Below are 16,116 nucleotides of genomic sequence, written 5' to 3'. Positions count from 1 at the left end.
CAACTTCATTCACAGCACCAAAAACAAACCAAAAGCCCAGACTTGAGAGCCCTGGCTGGTCAGAACGTACCAGAGACACCCCACCACCATCATCCCACGGAACTGCTGACCATGAAAGGTGCTGCCCTTGAAATACCGACACGGGACCAGTGAGGACCGGGCTGCCTGGGGCTTGCTCTGAAAGCCTTTATCTTACTTCTGGTTACCCTGAGGTAGCCACTCAGTTATTGGTCCTTTCCCTCTCACTATCTGGAAGTTCTGAGCTTACCTCCTCACCTGGGGTCTTTAGAACTACAGCTTCTCCACATTTCTGTTCTTCGGACCTTTGATTTCTTGAACTTTAGTTCTAAGCATTTGGCTCAGACACCTCCTTCCCACTCCCCACCTCAACCTGTTCTTTGTTCACATTTACTCTCAGGCCAAGTAGAAGACTTCCCCGAGGGGTGACTAACCCTTGCAGGCCCCTCACCTGGCCCACAGGAAGGAAACCCCTGGCATTCACTATCCTTAATCTGGGACCAGCCCAGCTGCCCCATAAGGCCCTTCCATGGACACAAGGGCTGGAGTATGTGGGCACACCCTATGTTCAAATGCCCAGCGAGCCCTGCTTTCACCTTCCTTCACCTCTTGCAAACTTGGAAGGGTATTTTAACGATGGTGACTTACCCGACTCATCTCCCAGTGGGACAGGCTTCGGGGCAGGGATAGGCTGGGCACCGAGGCTAGACAGAGACAGGCAGTCAGAGAGTGTGTCTCCTGCCCATCCACAGCAGCCCATACCCTCCTTGTGGCCACAAGGACGCTCTAGTTTCCTCAGCTCACACTGCTCTTACTCCCACCATCCCGGAAAGGGCATATCTAGCCTCTATACCAACTGGTTCCTTTCTGTCCCCACGCCAGACTTCCACAGACCTGGCTCTTTCTTGGTACCCTTGGCAAGGATGGGCAGAGCTGGAAGTTCTTCTTCTTCAGTGCCCTCGTCTTCTCCGTCCTTGTCACTGTCTGATGAGAGTGCTGGTCCAGAAGACAGCCTGGACGGGGCCTCGCGTCTGTGTCCGAGAGAGGAAGGTCATGGGGAGAGGAGACTCAGTATGGGGAGAGGCCAACACCATGGGTCTTCATGTGAGAAGCAGGTGTTGGGGGATAGGTTTGCTGAAGGGGAGGTCCAGAGCAAGGAGGAGGTGCGATGAGACCACAGAGGGCAATCTGGATGCCCACCCACGGCCTGCCCATATCCCACACTGCTCTCACCGGCTGGGTGCAGCAGCCCTTTGGGGAGAGGACGGTCCTTGCTGCTTGCTCCCTCGCTGACGCTGGCGCAGTTCAGCCAGACGCTGCCTCATGCTGATGGTCATCTCAGAGCTCAGGCGCCACACAAATATGCAGCTGGGCAGAGCCACAGAGTTGGGTGAGGGAGAGGTAGGGTAAGACTCTGGAGGTGGCAACACTGTTAGTTCCCTTTCTCCACAAGCTGGCAAGGAGACCAAGCCACCCGCTAGCACCAGGTCAGGCCCAGCCAAGAAATATCCCTGTTTAGCCCTACTTCCCAGAGACCCCACTGAGGGGAGAGCGGGGAGGGGGCAGGGTATATCTGTGGCACAGAGGAAGAATTTGTCGCAGGGAAGCTTCTGCTCACCTGTCTCCCGACACAGAGATGAGATGTTTGCAGTCATTGCTAAATTTCATGCCAGTGACAATCTCTGTGAAGAACAAAGAATATGGCCCATGAGCCACCCTGAACTCCCAGCCGAGTTTCTGTTCCAACTGTGGGGGTTGATTGGGAAGGAGAAGCAGCCAGATGTGATGGGTCCCAAGAAACTAAAGAAAGAAAGAATAAAGTTCCAGGGGCAGAGTATTGGGGCTACACTCACCTGAGTGGCCGAACATGGTGGCCACACACTCGCCTGAAGAGAAGTCAAAAATGGAGAGGTTCTTGTCAGAGCAGCTGGTGGCAATGTAGATCCCTGAGGGGTCTGTCTGCACCTGAGTGGGACACACAGCTGGAGAGGACAGGAAGCAGCAGGCCCTCTCCACCCAGTACCGCTGTCCTACCACTCTCTGGACCCGCGCCCATCCGACTGGGCCCTTACCTTAATCAGAGTGCCGTCCTCACCCTGTGACCCTTTAAACAGCTTCTTCTGCTTCCCACTGCTGATGTTAAAGATCCTACAAAGAAACACACTCTCATTCACACGACGTGGAGGTCATGGTGAAGCACAGCTGGGCGGCAGACATGCCCGCACTCACTCCCAGCCTCATTCCCTATGGGAGCCACTCCCCAACACCAAGGGACTGCCACCTCTTGAGTGAGGCAAAGCACTCATTCTGTGGGGCACAGGGGCACACAGTCCTGGACAAAAAAGACAGACATGGGGACTCCGTTGCCTACAGCTGACCCCCTCGGACATGAAGGAACCGGTCAGATGGTCTGAGAAAGGGATTCCCACCGAATATTTCGGTCCTGGCAGCCAATGGCCGTGTACTTCCAGCTGGGCTCCACATCCATGTCATAGAGGGTCGTCTTCCGTACCACGTGGTGTGTCCGTGTAAACTGTACTCCATCTCCAGACTGCAGGGGTGAGCACGTGGGTAGACCCCAAGCCCAAATGCCTTACCAGGCCCAGAAAGCCCTGCTTTCTCCTCTCTTCACCTCCTGCAACCTCAGGTAAGGGACTAGTTGAGACCCCCAGTGCCGCCAGCCGCCCCATTCAGGGCAGCCCCGTCCCCTCACCTTCTGTGCAGTGCGGAAGTAGATGCTCTTGTCCGCTCCACAGCTGATCATGCGGACTTGCCCATCGCTGGCTGTGGAGGAAGGGGCCGAGCTGTTCCCACTGCTCTCACCACACGGGCCAGCCTTCCCTCCATGTTTCCCCGCTTCGAGCTACTCTACGGGGCTGGGACAACCAATTAAATCGGGACGCTTCCCTCCAAACCTGGGCTTTCCTTTCTTCCTATTCTCAACCCACCTGGTTGGCTCAAGGACCCCTGGATGGAGAGTCTACAGTCCACCTGTCTTCCCATCCAGCGCCAGGCCTCCCAGCCGCTGTCCAACACTCCCCCGCCATGACAGCCACCCTTTCTCATGGAGGCAGGAGGCAGGAGGCAGTGGCGGGGCCAGGGGGATGTTGGGGGTAGGTGGCAGGGTGTTTCTCAATTGCCCTGCCCCCACCTGCAAACTTGACAGCAGTGATGGAGGACGAGTGCTCATCCAATGTCTGCTGTAGGCTATACTCCCGTCCAGCATCCAGCACATGGATCAGCCTGTCCCGACTCGCGGATGCTAGCAGTTTCAGACCTGAGGTTAAAAGAACTCCATCAGCCCACAAGTGCCCAAAGCAGGCCCCTCTCGGGGCCTGGGCAAAGACGACTGCATGGGGAACTGAGCCCCATATTCCCAAGCCACGTGAACCACGGAGAAAGGATGGAGCTGTCCTCCTCTAAAACTGCAAAGACACCAAATGATTCATAGGCCTTTCAGTCCCACACCAAAGAGCTGGAGCAGATGTAAATGGCATTAGCAGGACTGGAGGAGAAGTGGGCCATGCTGGGCTGGGGACCAGGTATCCTCCGTACCTGTGTCCGGCTTAGAGTACTCCAGGCACAGAATTTCTGAGTCATGGGCCGCCACTTTCAGCATCTCACTCAGGGACTGCAGCTCGTGCACCCTGCAAAGATAAGGAAGATGGAAGAGGTCACTGCCAGGCTGCAGGAGGAGAGACTCACCCAGCTTCCTTTGTTACAACCTTTGCCCCAACCTGTTTCAAAATTTATTATTTAATTTCTTAGGCTTAGACAAAAGTGTAACGAGTACAGAGAGTTTCCACATTCCCTTTACCCAGATTTCCCTAATGTTAACATCTTACAAAACAATACTTCAATTACCAGAACCAGGAAATTTACATTGGCATAATATTATTAATTAAAGGCTTTATCAGAATTTTACCAGTTTTTCCATAATGTCCTTTTTCTGGATCCAGAATCCTATCCAATGTGCATTTAGTTATTTCTCCTTAGTCTCCTGTAGTCTGCAACAGTTCTTCAGTCTTACCTCATTTTTCATGACCTTGACACTTCTGAAGAGCACTGCTCAGCACAGGTGCTCTGTGGCAAGTACCTCAGTTTGAGTTTGTCTGATGTTCTCTCATGATTGGACTAAGTTTATGCATTTTTGGCAAGAATACCACAGAAACAAGGCTACGTCCTTAGTCTATCATATTATGGGCTTCATGTCGATATGAGGATGTGACGCTTGATGACGTGATGAAGATGGTGTCTGCTGAATTTCTTCATTGTAAAGTTATCTTTCCCTTGTATAGAAGTATCTCGTTCCCCCAATCTTTTTGAACGAAACTTTCCTAAAGCTCTGTCCTTGCGGAACGACCCCCACCCCCACCCCGAGCCTGCACCGGGGAAGGCAGGCAGTACCCACTCCAGGCCTGGCATTACCTGAGCGTGCCCATACGGTCTCCCGAAGCCAGATGCTGCCCATTGGGGCTGACGCACACAGAGCGGATGCCCACACGGGGGTCCATCAGGGACCCATCAGCTTTGTCCCCTCCGGGGAGCTCGGTGTCCAGCAGGGCCTGTGTGTTCCCATCCACATAGATGATCTTAATGAGGTCCTAGGTAAAGAGGAATGGGTAAAGCAGGCCCGACCCGGTACAACTGCAAGAGGAGAGGAATGATGGAGAAGAAAAACCCTTGGCAGGGCCCAGTCAAATGAGAGCTGGAAGATCAAGGTCTGGGGACCCGTTCCTGAGAAGGTTTGGAGGCTGAGAGGAGGGGATGCTAAGTGTGGAGTGGGGACCCCCAGGCCTCAGGGCTCACATTGCTGAGGATGTTTCGGTGCAGAGCGGAGCCATGCACCCCAGTGCTCTCGGTGTTCCACAGGCGGATGGTGTTGTCCGAGGAACAGGTGATAAAGGAACTGGGGGGCAGGCAGGCCTGGTTACTGTCCTTCACTTCAGGGTAGATCTGAGGAGGCAGAGGGAACAAAGTCACGTCTCCAGTGAGGGAGCAGTGCCTTTCCTGCCCAGGGACAAGGGAATGAGATTAAAGGGACACTGCTGGCCGAGACAGCCCAGTGTCTGTCACACAGTAAGCAAGCCAGAGCTATTAGATACTCTTCACAATCACTAATGAAAGTACATTAACCAAGCACCTCCTATGTACTAGGGACGTTCTGTGTCTCCCACTCACATCATCTCATTGAACTCTTAGAAAACTTAGCTGAATCAGGTACATTATTCTACAGTTGAGGAAACTGAGGCTCAAGTTCAGTAACTTGCCCAAGATCACCCAGGCTAGGACAAGGCAAAGCTAAGGATGGGGGAGTGTGTGTGTGTGTGCAGGGCACGGGGGGAAGAGGGGAGCACACTGAAAGGAGCCTAAGATGTAAAAGCACGAAAATTCTAGTTCAATCCTCAGGACCCGTCTGACAATAGGCGGACACACGGGGATGTGGCTGCAGACAGAAGGAGGCAGCAGGAACGTAATGTGATACTTAGGGTCCCCACGTTGTCTCCACAATGGTATCCCAGCAAACCTGGTCAGTCTCCAGCCGTCCCAGCCCACGTACCTCCACACTCCAGACGCAGGACGAGTGATACAGAGCCGAGTACACCTTGCCCACTTTCTTGGGATCCCTCACATCCCAAACATAAATGCTGTGGTCGTTGTATACACAAGACAGCCACTGATTGGTGGGATCAAAGGTCAAGGCAATGGTATCTGGATACCTGGCATTGGCCACGCCAGAGAAGAGGCGACTGTGGGGAAGAGGAGAGGGCAGACTGGTGAGTGATGAGCTGATGAAATGAAGGATCGAAGGGAATAAAACCAAAAGCCAACCCATGAAGGAAGGAGCAGAGCATGGGGAGCCCTCTCTGGACGAGCCGGTTCAGAAGCAGTTGCTTAAGAAAGAAAGTGGCAGCGCCTGACAGCTGTCAGCTGGGAGCCGACCCGGCACTGGTGTTCTCCTGCTGCACACAAAGAGCATCACACAACACCCACATCAGACAAGGTCACTCTGTGGCCATGCCAGAGCCAAACAAAAACAAGACCCCTGGGTCATAGTGTCTGAGCACAGAGAAAAACAAGATCACTGTGCAAACCAGAAAAACGATCGAGCGCCACCCTTTCCCATCTATCAGGATTGACGGCTGCTTCTTTACCAATTATAGCTTTCGCCCCCACCGACGTCCAGTGATAGAATTGCCCCCACTTCCTGACAGCGTCCAACCAGAGCAAAACTTCAATCTCTTGAACCATTCCTAAAATCACCTCAGACAGCCCAAATCTTACAATACCCCCCACTTACGGAGTGAGATACTCCCTGGTTCTCCTTGGTTACAACAAGTACCAATAAACCCAAATTTCTTTATCTACCAAAGTATTCCTGGTAATCTCTGGGGCATCAATACACTTCTCACCATGTTCCCTAAAGCACAGCCGGGGAAGGGCTGAGCACAGAGTATAGCTCTGAGTGGACCTATGCCCCCACATCACTCACCTGGCCTCAGTGACGCTGGCAATGTCCGTTCCCAGGGCATGGGGCCGGGGCAGGGTGCTGAGGAAATGCAGGTTGGAGGGGTTGAAGAGGCGCACGGTGCCATCAGCGCAACCACAGAAGATATAGTCTTGGTTCACAGAGATGCAGTAGGCCACGGTGGTCTGCAGGCAGAGAAGTCAGGTCAGCACGGGCCTCCTGCCCAACCCTTCCTCCACAGTCACCTGCCAAGAGGAGCGGCCAGCCAAGGCGAAGGAGGGGAACACAGCCCGGCTGCTCTGGCCTGAGCCCCTCGGCTGCTATCTAGAGATGCCCCCCCTCCAGCAGCAGGTGGCGAGGCAGCCCAAAGCCGTGTACAATTTGGTGCTGGGAGTCAGGGACCCTCCTGAGGTACCAGAGGTTTATGACAAAGAAAACAACGTAGGAAAAGCGCAGCAAAGAAAAAAGAAGCATGAAAAAGAGAGGAGAGTCTAGTCACCACTTACTGTGAAGCTGTCTGTGTTCTGAGCAGAAGAGGAAAGCAGGGGAAAGACAGAAAGAGCAGAGAGGAGGCAGTTATACAGATCTCCACAGGCTGGAAGGGGCTCAGCTCTGGCCTCAGGCTCCTTTGTCCTGGGGTCCCTTCCTGCATGCATGAGGGCCCAGCCCCTGGGAGGAGCCATAGGCACCGGTTCTCCCCTGCGCTGAAACCTGGGCAGCCCCAACCCACTGGGCCAGAGGTACTTACCCTCAGCTCCACCCACTTGTCCAAAAGCCTCCGGTCACTGAACTCGCACAGCAGCCCTGAGGATGTGATGCAGAAGGTGCTGTCTGCCTTCTTCCCTCGGCCACAGGCCACGTCGGTGAACAGGTTATTCCGTAGCTCCCCCAGCAGCCCCGAGCGGCCCAGCAGGGGCACAGTGGCATTCACCTGTGGAGACACACCACTGCTGCCTACCCATCCACCCCCGAGCCTGCCCCTGGAAACTAGGCCCCCCCAGGCTCTCTGAGACTACCCCTCGGCCCCGAAAGCTCTGGCTCATCCAGAACTTCTGTATGGCTGCTAAGTAAGCAGAGAGGGGCCTGAGTGGAGCAGGGTCTCCTGAGGGGCCGAGCAGGCCCTGGCCCTGGGAGCTACTTCTAGCCTCAGCATCTCACCTTCGAGGTCTTACTGTCATCGAGGTACCAGAATTTGATGTGCCGATTGCCTGCAGTGACAAAGTAACTGCAATCTTCAGAAAAGGACACTGCTGTCACTCGACTGGACACTTTATTGGAGGCCACCACAATGTTTTTCTGGAGGGAAAGCCAAAGGAAGAATCAAGGTTCTGCCTCTTGCAGCTAAGAAGAAAGAGGTTCAGAGGATGGAGGGAGGGTTAGATAGGACTTGTACTTGGGGAAAATGAATGTTTCTTTCCAGGATTTACCGGTCAGAAAAAAAGGGGGGAGGAGGAGAATCCCTTTTAGGAGTTGAGGAGACTCATTTCCTCTGGAGGTCCTTAAAATGATGAAGCTAGCCCCTTTCTACCAACACACTTGGCTACATAGTTGCTCTTTCCCACTTCCCGTTATTTTCTAGAATCAGCAGAGTGGAGTGAAGGGGCTGAGGTCAGCGTCTTCCTGGCTCCCCACCTGGCCCTTGGGCCCCTGTGAGGTTGCCAGGCCGGCCCACCCAGCCCACTCACCTTCCAGGCCCAGACGTTGACGATCATGTCATGCTGGTAGCCCACGGAGACAATGTACTTGGCGCTCGGGGAGAAAGCCACGCAAGCCACACCATACTTGTGCTCCTGTAGCTCTGCCACCTGGGTGTGCTCAGCCACGTCCCACACCCGCACGGCAGGCATGTGCCCGCTCTGCAGGGAGGCAAGAACTGGCAGTGAGGGCCAGGGGCACACAGCACCCCTACCCCTTCAAAGTGGCCAAGAGCCAAGAGCAGAGTGCCACAGGGCACGGGTATAGAGGAAACACCATAAATATCTCAGGACAATGATTATCAAGGAGGAAATGGCCCCAGATTTTGTTCAGTATCTCTGGGTGAGGGTCTGTACCTCTGTATCTGTTCAGAGCTCCGTGAGTGATTCTGCTGGGCAGTCAGGGTTGGGAACCACTATACTCATGCCTATTTCCACCCCCACTGCCTCCCTAGAAGATGGAGAAGGTAGTGGTATTCCTCATGTGCCCAGAAGGGGGCCTCCGGGAATAAGGAATATTTTAAGGCAGTGGTTTTTTTCCAAAGTGTGCTTCCCAACCCAGCAGAATCAGCATGATGTGGGAACTTGTTAGAAACGTAAGTTTAGGAGTCCCATCCCAGCCCTGCAGAATCAGAACTCTGGGGTTAGGTCCAGCGCTGGGCATTTGAACAAGCCCTCCAGATGCCTGGGTGCACACTAAGGCCTAAGCACCGCTGTTGGAAGGGACGGCAAAAACGAGCAGCTGGCATCTGTTCAAGAGCCAAAGTGGCAGCAGCCCTAAATAGGCCTATGATTATAGCTCTCAGCTACTGAGGCCAGAACACCCACCCTCTGCAGAGAACTGCAGCCCCCCCTTCACTCACCTCTCCAGTGACCAAATACTTGCCATCAGGGGAGAAGGCAAGAGCAGTGATGGTTTTCCTGCAAAGAGATGAGGCAGGCTCAGAGGGGCACTGGCATCCTGGCCTCAGCCTGACTCCCTCACAGTCCCTTCAAAAGGCAAGACCAGCAGACGCCAAAGGCACATGTATCTGGCTCAGGGGCCCCACCACGGCCCAGTCGCCAGAGCCACAGAGACCGCAGACAGTGCCCTCCTCCTGAGAAGGAGGTGATTCCTGAGGGTCCAGACCCGTTTACCTGGAACTGTTGAGGATGTGATGTTGTTTGTGTTTCCGAGGATTGAACAGCACGACCACACACCTGGGGAGATGAGGGAGACAACAGACTCAGCACCCACCGCAGCTCCCCCAGGAGCTCCCAGGCCATCTGGGAATTCCAGTCACCCAGCAGAGGAAACAGCCCGGTGGAGCAAGCTGGGAGAGGCTCCACTTGCCACTGCGGGTAACTGACTGCTCTGTCCTGCAACATGTTCCTGCTTCCCCTCCCCACCGACAGGGCCTATCTCTGCAGCCTGAGGGTGAAAGGGCTCCTTGGCAGCCTAGCCCCACCAGGCACCTAAGCCCCAGCAGCAGCTCTGCTCATACCCACGAGGGACAGCAGGGACACAGACCTGCCCACAGCTCTGCACAGAGCCAGGAAGGGGTGCAGGCGGGAAGACCACATGTGGTCTGGGCAAAGCCATCCCGAGGTGTGCGGCCAGTTCCCAGGCTTGGCGCCACACGTGTGTCAGGCATCTGTGCTCCAAGGAGAGCGTGCGGCCTCTCACGTGTGCACCCATGTGTGTACTTACTTGGCACGAGCCGGTACCCCCATACCCTGTACATGTCAGATGCGGAAGGGGTGGGAGGCAGGGGGCCAAAACTGCAGGAAGGCTCAGTAAGACGAAGGGAGGGGCAGAGAGAGCCTGAGAGAGCCTGGGGAAGCCTGTTCACTGCCTCCGTTCCCGGGCCCAGCCCTGAAAAACCCCTGGCCCCAAAGGGCCAGATTGCCAGAAGATAGTCAGGGACTCCACCTGCCGTGCAGAGAAGGTGGCAAGGCTGGATGGGATCAGGTTCAGACTGACTTTCCAGAGAGCAGCTCCATAGAGGAGGCCAAGTGCTAGGAGTTGGGGCAAGAAGCTGAAGCCATAACCATGCAGTGTTTTCCCTTAGGCTCCTTGGCTGTCAGCAAGCCTGGGCCCATGGTTCCTTCTGCCTGTACTTCATCAGCACTGTAACTAGGCGACAGGAACAAGCATAGTGCCTGCTGTACCAGGTAAGGGAATGAGGATAGAAAGGGCGACATCCCCTAGGCCCAGCCTTGTTTAGTAGGAAACCCACTGCAGCCCCCATATCTGAACCCCAAGCTCTCTAGAAACTTGAAGCAAAGGCGGGTACAAGCTGCTAATGAGTGCTTAGCATCTCAGGCTCAATACACCCCTTCAATATGCAAATTCCACAGGCAATCTCTGGGGACACTGGGATGTCTGAGGTGCACCAGCTACGCCAGAACTGCCAGGCTACCAACAGCCTTGGAATTCCTGAGTCACATCCTCTTCTAACCCCCTCCCCCAAATCCTTCCCCACTGTTTTCTTTCTCCTTCTCTCCCCATCTCCTAATCCTTCCTCTATCCCTTTCCTCATTCTTTTTTCCCTTTTCTCTTTATACCAACTTCCAGTCTCCTGCTTCTCTTCCAGAATGCCATGTCAGGAGGGTTTTAAATGATATGACAAAAATCAGATGGCTTTGGAAGCTCTGTGCCCCATCGCTCTCGCTCCCCTGTCCCAACACACACACACACACACACACACACACACTTGCCCAGCTCCTATTAGGGGCAATCCAGGGTACAGGGAGCCGAATTCCTCCAAAACAGACAGACTCATAGGACCTTAGAGCTGGAAGCATGGATGGGAGGGATGAAAGGCACTGTGACTTTGAGGATCACCTGCTCCAACTGTCCAAAAGTTCTGAGATGAGGAAACCTAGGCTCCTATAAAGAGCAGAGCCAGTGCTCTTTACATCAAACATACACACACCTCTGATCTGATCGAGTCACCCTTTGCTGATAATCCCTGGGGAGCTTCTCAGACCAAAGTCTTTGGAGGACCCAGGAAGGCCCTGGGTGGTGCGACCCCTGCCCACCCTCCAGCCTCACCCTGAACCACCTCCAACCACATTCTTTCACTCCTTTTAACTGGCTACGCTCCTTCCACTCCAGGACCTTGGAGGGAGCCATTTCCTTTGTCTAGAACATTCTTCTCTCCCTTGACCCACGAGTTAACGCCTTAGTCCTCTTTCAGATCTTAGGTTATATGCTGTCATGGCAGGTGTATCAATCTTTTGTAACATTTATCACAGCTACAATTTTACGTTTAGTTTTGATTGTCTCTCCCACTAGACTATGCATTCCACGAGGGAGGGACCTGGTTCTGATTTTGCTCACTGCTTTACCTCCTGGGCCAGCAGAGTCTGGCCCACTGCAGTTGTTCAAGAACCACTTGTTGAATGGACCAATGCCCGCCTCCCGTGCTCCACTAGCTTGGTCCTGTGGGGCATCAGGTGGCCCCAGCTCTCCTCCCAACTCCATGCCTCGCCTGTCTTCTAGGGAAGGAGGACTGGGGACCTCTGGGGCCTCCATTGTGGGGCAATGGAGACATTGGGGCTCTGGGAGTCAGAGACCAGAGTTTGAGTCTTTGTTCTGCCATGTATCCCTCTGTGACTGTGGGTAGGTCACAAGCCTGTTTCCTTATCTATAAAAAAGGAGACACTTGGATCTAGCTCATAGGACTCCTGTGAAGATTAAACGACTTTTTTCTGACACACAGGAAGAGCCAGACAAATGACATATCTTAATATTACTACTCCTGGAACACGGACATGAAGCTGAAAGGGGCTCCTGGCAGGGAGGAATGAGGTGCTAGGGACCGTGTCAGGGTTTTCCTTTGGAAGAATGGAGATGAGTCCTGTTAGGAGCTGAGTAATGGTAAAAACTTTAAAGGAGGCTCTATTTTTTTGTTCTGGGAAGGCAGCCCAGAAAGGAGAGCTGGGTTAAGAAAATATCCGCATCTTCATTCACTTGGGAGATCATAAGCTTGGAAGGTAGCAAGGAAGGGATGGGGGAAATACTGAGGGAAAAACCTCCTTAACTGTTTAAGACAGCAGCGCAGAAGCATGGAAAGAGAACGGACGTGACATCTCTTGGCTAAGTTAAAAAGCACCACAAAAGAGTTTCAATGAACTCTAAACATGAAGGTGTCCAGTTCATCCAGTAACTGGTCTGCTCTTCACACAATGGGGCCCAATAAGAGTTATCATTCACCCAGCACTGTCTATGTAGCAAGTACTCTGCTAAGCAACTCAGATGACTTTTAGCTAATCCTTACAGCAACCTTGGGAAGCTGGTATAATGACCCCCACTTTATAGAGTGAGAAACAATTTCAAAGCATTGGGGTAATTTGCTCAAGGCCACTCAGCCAAAGCAAAACAGAGTCAGGATTCCAGGAGTAGCACTCTAAGAAAAAGGAAAGTGGAGTGAGTGGGGGAAAGAAGAGAAAACCGAAGCTGAAACACAGGAAGTACACTGACCTAATTAATGTGCAGGGTACTGCGAACAGGAGCTTCTGAGAAGAGGGAAAGAAGACTGGGGCATTTTGAGGGAAAAAGATTGAGGTTACAGGATTTTTGGAAATCAGAACAGGGCACAATGAGAATGACAGCAGTTAGAGTTCAAAGATCATAGATTTAAATATTTAGATTTTAATACTTTATTCAGTGTGTGAAAGCGAGATGATACCCCGCAGGCTTGCCATCATCGTGAAGAGCCCAGCAAGTTTTCGGTTTCACTGACGTTTGCTGAACCTTCTTGCTATCTGCTGACCTGTTGAGAATGCCCTCCGCTCCTGTCTCTAGCAATGGCTTCTGGTCGGAGTTGGTTACTGGTTACCTCACTTTCTGATCAGCTACAGACAAAGCACGGCAGAGGGCTTCAGCTGAGAGCTCATCTGACTTGAGCTGAGTCAATGCGCATTGCAAATCCAGAACAAGTCGGGGATGAGGGCTCTGTGCTAAGCTTTGGAGTTTTCCTTTAAACCTAACATTCCCAAAGCAGCACTGTGACCATTGAGGGCAATGCATCAGACTGCTGGAAACACTTTCCAAGTCACTGCACAAAAATTCTGAGTCTTGCTGGGCCACAACATCTTGTTTCTTCTTTCCTCTAAGTCCAATTCTATGGTGGAAATGGGAGGAGAGGGGAGGTAAGGGGAGGAGAGGAACAATGTAGATAGAAAGAAGACCGACTGGCTATGAGGCAAACCCTTCACTTCTGTAATAGGCCCCCCGCCTCCGACATACACACACACAGTATAGCCTGGAAAATTCTCAGGTGTGGCACAGAAGAGTTAAGCAAAGGAGGGAAACACACAGAAGCAGGCCCTGAAGCTGAAATTTTTACTGCTAATTATTCAAGTTTGGAAACCTTCCAACACAGAGAAAGTGGAAGAGAGAGACCAACCAATGATCACACATGTGGGGACAATAAGGCAGATGCTGAAGTGAGGGCAGAACTTGGCAAAGACACCCAAGGTTCCTCCTTTGCCCAACTTGTTGGGGTCCTCCCAAGAGAACAGACCTCAAACTCACTGATGTGGGAGCCTCCTCCTCTGTCTACTTTGACCTTTGAGCAAGCTCCTGGGTCAGCTAGGGAGGGAGGGCGGGGCACCGTTTGCATCAGTCTTTGGCTCAGGGCCTGTCCCTTGACCCTGCCCAGGACAGCAGGCAGTCGTCTTTACAAGGCCCTCCCAGTGGGCTGGCTGAATTCCTCCACATGACAAAGGCTGGGCTGGCCATCATTCAGAACCCCAGGGTACAGGTGCAGGAAGGCTGCTCACTCTCTGGAAGACCCTGCAGCCTCAGTCTCCGGCCTCAGCCCAGGAGTCACAGGGGGCACCGGACCAGGTGCTGGGACCACTGCCCAGAAACTTCTCTGGGCCAGGAGGGGACAAGCCCTCGACAGCCCCCTCCCCTGGACAGGTCCAGGCCTGCTGCCACCATGAAGGGCCCAGCATCCCCATGAGATCCACCTCCTACCACCCACCACCCCCCAGAAGGCATAGACAAATGGACTCTGCAATGAGCAATGAATGCAGCCGCCCATACAAGGAGCAGGACACAGAGAGCTCGAGCAGACACCCAGTGCTTCAGAATTTCTCCTTTCGGACCAGGCACAAGGAGAAAGGGACTCACAGAAGCACCAACACTCCTCAAGCCTTGCTCAGAGGTCACACGCTAGTCCTGTTTATCATTACAACCTCACACTCCCCACTTTCCCTATTCCCTTTCACTGCTTATTTCTTATACTTTTTCCAAAGCACGTCAACTTGTAATATTCTATATAGTTTACTTGCTTAGGGGAAAGGGATCTATCTTCATCACTAGATTGCCAGCTCTGTGAAGGTGGTATCTTTGACTGTTTTGTTTGCTGTTACATGCCAGGGCCTAGAAGACAGGCACTCGATAAATATTCCTGAATGAGTGAACAAGTCGCTTTCTGCAAAGCGGAGGAACCTCCTGAGTAGCAGCTCTGGGCAGTAGGGCCCTAGGGCAGGTCCATGGTCCTCCCCCCTCAGGCTTTTAGAACTCACTGACACTTGCCGGAAGCGTGATGACGGAAACAATAACTAAGCTGGGGTCAGGCAAATCTAGCTGCTAACATACTCTGTGACCTTGGGCACGCTCCTTAACTTCTCTGAACTTCAGTTTCCTCATCTGTAAAATAGGAATAATATGTGCCTCACAGAGTTGTGAAACTGAAGCTCACGTGCAAAGTAACCAGCATGGTGCTCCTGGCCATCTTCCTGAAGGGAACTCGGGTGCACCGCAAACACGGACAGGGCTGTCTAGGGAGTCCGCCCTGGGGCATCCCAGGCAGGATTCGCTGGAGGCCAGTAACTCATGGGGTCCTCACCCAGGTGTGGAATCACAAACTGCCCCTCCAGACTCACCCTTAAAGGGGAATCTTATGGCCTTAATTATTCTAAGAGATAATGCGTCTAGGATGTTTCCTAGGGCATCCTCGGTCATGGTCTTCTTTACATACCTAGACTCCAAAGTGTTCCAAATAAGTAACCCACTGAGGCGAGGCCATGAGACCCATTGGCTTCTCTGTTGCTGGGACATTTTATGAGCCTCCTGTCCTAAAGGCATGAGAAAGACTTGGTAATAACCCAGTGAATAGCATGGCCACTGGCATACAGCTACCAGTACACTGCTCTCTGTGGACTCTAAACTCTAAATGTATTTTCTTCCAGGACAAGAAGAGAATCTCTGTGAGCGGCAAGACTTCCGAGCCGGGTTCCAGTGGCAGTGTCCAAGCCTCCCTCTCACTCACTATGGCCTCGCCACCCCGGCCACTGTTTTGCTCCTCCAACAAGTGAATTTATTCCTCCTTTCCTTGGAATCTTTGCACTTGAGGTTTCCTCCACCTGGAACACTTTGATGTCAGATCTTCACATGTTGATTCTTGTCTGGTTTTATTTTCTTCAGAAGACTTATCACTCTCTGATATTACCTCGCCCATTTATTTGTTTACATGGTTTGCTTGTCCTTCTTGAACCTAAACCCCACCAAAGGAGTGACTCCATCTGTCTTCTTCACCCTTTATACCCTGTGCCTGGAACAATGCCTGGCCCAGCGCAGGTTTTTGACAAATACCTGCTGAACAAATGAATGACTGTCTCGGGAACGAGAGGGGAAGAACTTAGGGGCCCAGCTTTCAGGTGTGAGATCTGCAGGGAAACTAGGAGAAAAGGCACTGAGGGGGTGGATGCTTGTGAGTGCCCCTGCCTGTGATTCATGCCCATCAGGGAAGTCCCGCTTCCTTTTCTCTCAGGTTCACCCGGTCTCTCCACAGCCCCACATACTCCCTGGCAAAACCCCACATGGGCAGAGTAAGAAGGCAGCTCTGTGCTCCTTCAGCTCAGATGTCACTAGAACACAGTTCAGGAGGAGATTCTGTGGCTGTACACCCAGTCTAGTGCTTTGGATCTGGGGAT

General features: G+C 52.9%; 1 protein-coding gene across 4 annotated transcripts in view; it reads right to left on the bottom strand.

The window, feature by feature from the left end:
• Positions 1-16,116, bottom strand: part of MAPKBP1 (mitogen-activated protein kinase binding protein 1) — a 51,398-nt gene that overhangs the window by 7,077 nt on the left and 28,205 nt on the right. For 3 of the 4 annotated variants that reach the window (XM_081050160.1, XM_081050161.1, XM_081050162.1), the window contains exons 4-23: positions 9,319-9,381; positions 9,045-9,102; positions 8,173-8,343; positions 7,646-7,783; positions 7,236-7,418; positions 6,994-7,011; positions 6,512-6,672; positions 5,579-5,768; positions 4,828-4,974; positions 4,447-4,622; positions 3,574-3,665; positions 3,170-3,295; positions 2,732-2,802; positions 2,448-2,569; positions 2,091-2,166; positions 1,872-1,983; positions 1,637-1,700; positions 1,252-1,386; positions 913-1,049; positions 667-722 (exon numbers count right to left, since the gene is read on the bottom strand). In XM_081050160.1, coding sequence (XP_080906286.1) covers positions 667-722; positions 913-1,049; positions 1,252-1,386; positions 1,637-1,700; positions 1,872-1,983; positions 2,091-2,166; positions 2,448-2,569; positions 2,732-2,802; positions 3,170-3,295; positions 3,574-3,665; positions 4,447-4,622; positions 4,828-4,974; positions 5,579-5,768; positions 6,512-6,672; positions 6,994-7,011; positions 7,236-7,418; positions 7,646-7,783; positions 8,173-8,343; positions 9,045-9,102; positions 9,319-9,381 — 2,296 coding nt within the window. The remainder of the gene's footprint in view (positions 1-666; positions 723-912; positions 1,050-1,251; positions 1,387-1,636; positions 1,701-1,871; positions 1,984-2,090; positions 2,167-2,447; positions 2,570-2,731; positions 2,803-3,169; positions 3,296-3,573; positions 3,666-4,446; positions 4,623-4,827; positions 4,975-5,578; positions 5,769-6,511; positions 6,673-6,993; positions 7,012-7,235; positions 7,419-7,645; positions 7,784-8,172; positions 8,344-9,044; positions 9,103-9,318; positions 9,382-16,116) is intronic. The other variant, XM_081050163.1, reaches the window with a different exon arrangement.

This window comes from Rhinolophus hipposideros (genome assembly GCF_964194185.1).
Source record: "Rhinolophus hipposideros genome assembly, chromosome: 5".
Taxonomy (NCBI): domain Eukaryota; kingdom Metazoa; phylum Chordata; class Mammalia; order Chiroptera; family Rhinolophidae; genus Rhinolophus; species Rhinolophus hipposideros.
The sequence above is the reverse complement of the archived record's forward strand: the minus strand, read 5'-3'. Positions and strand labels throughout refer to the sequence as shown.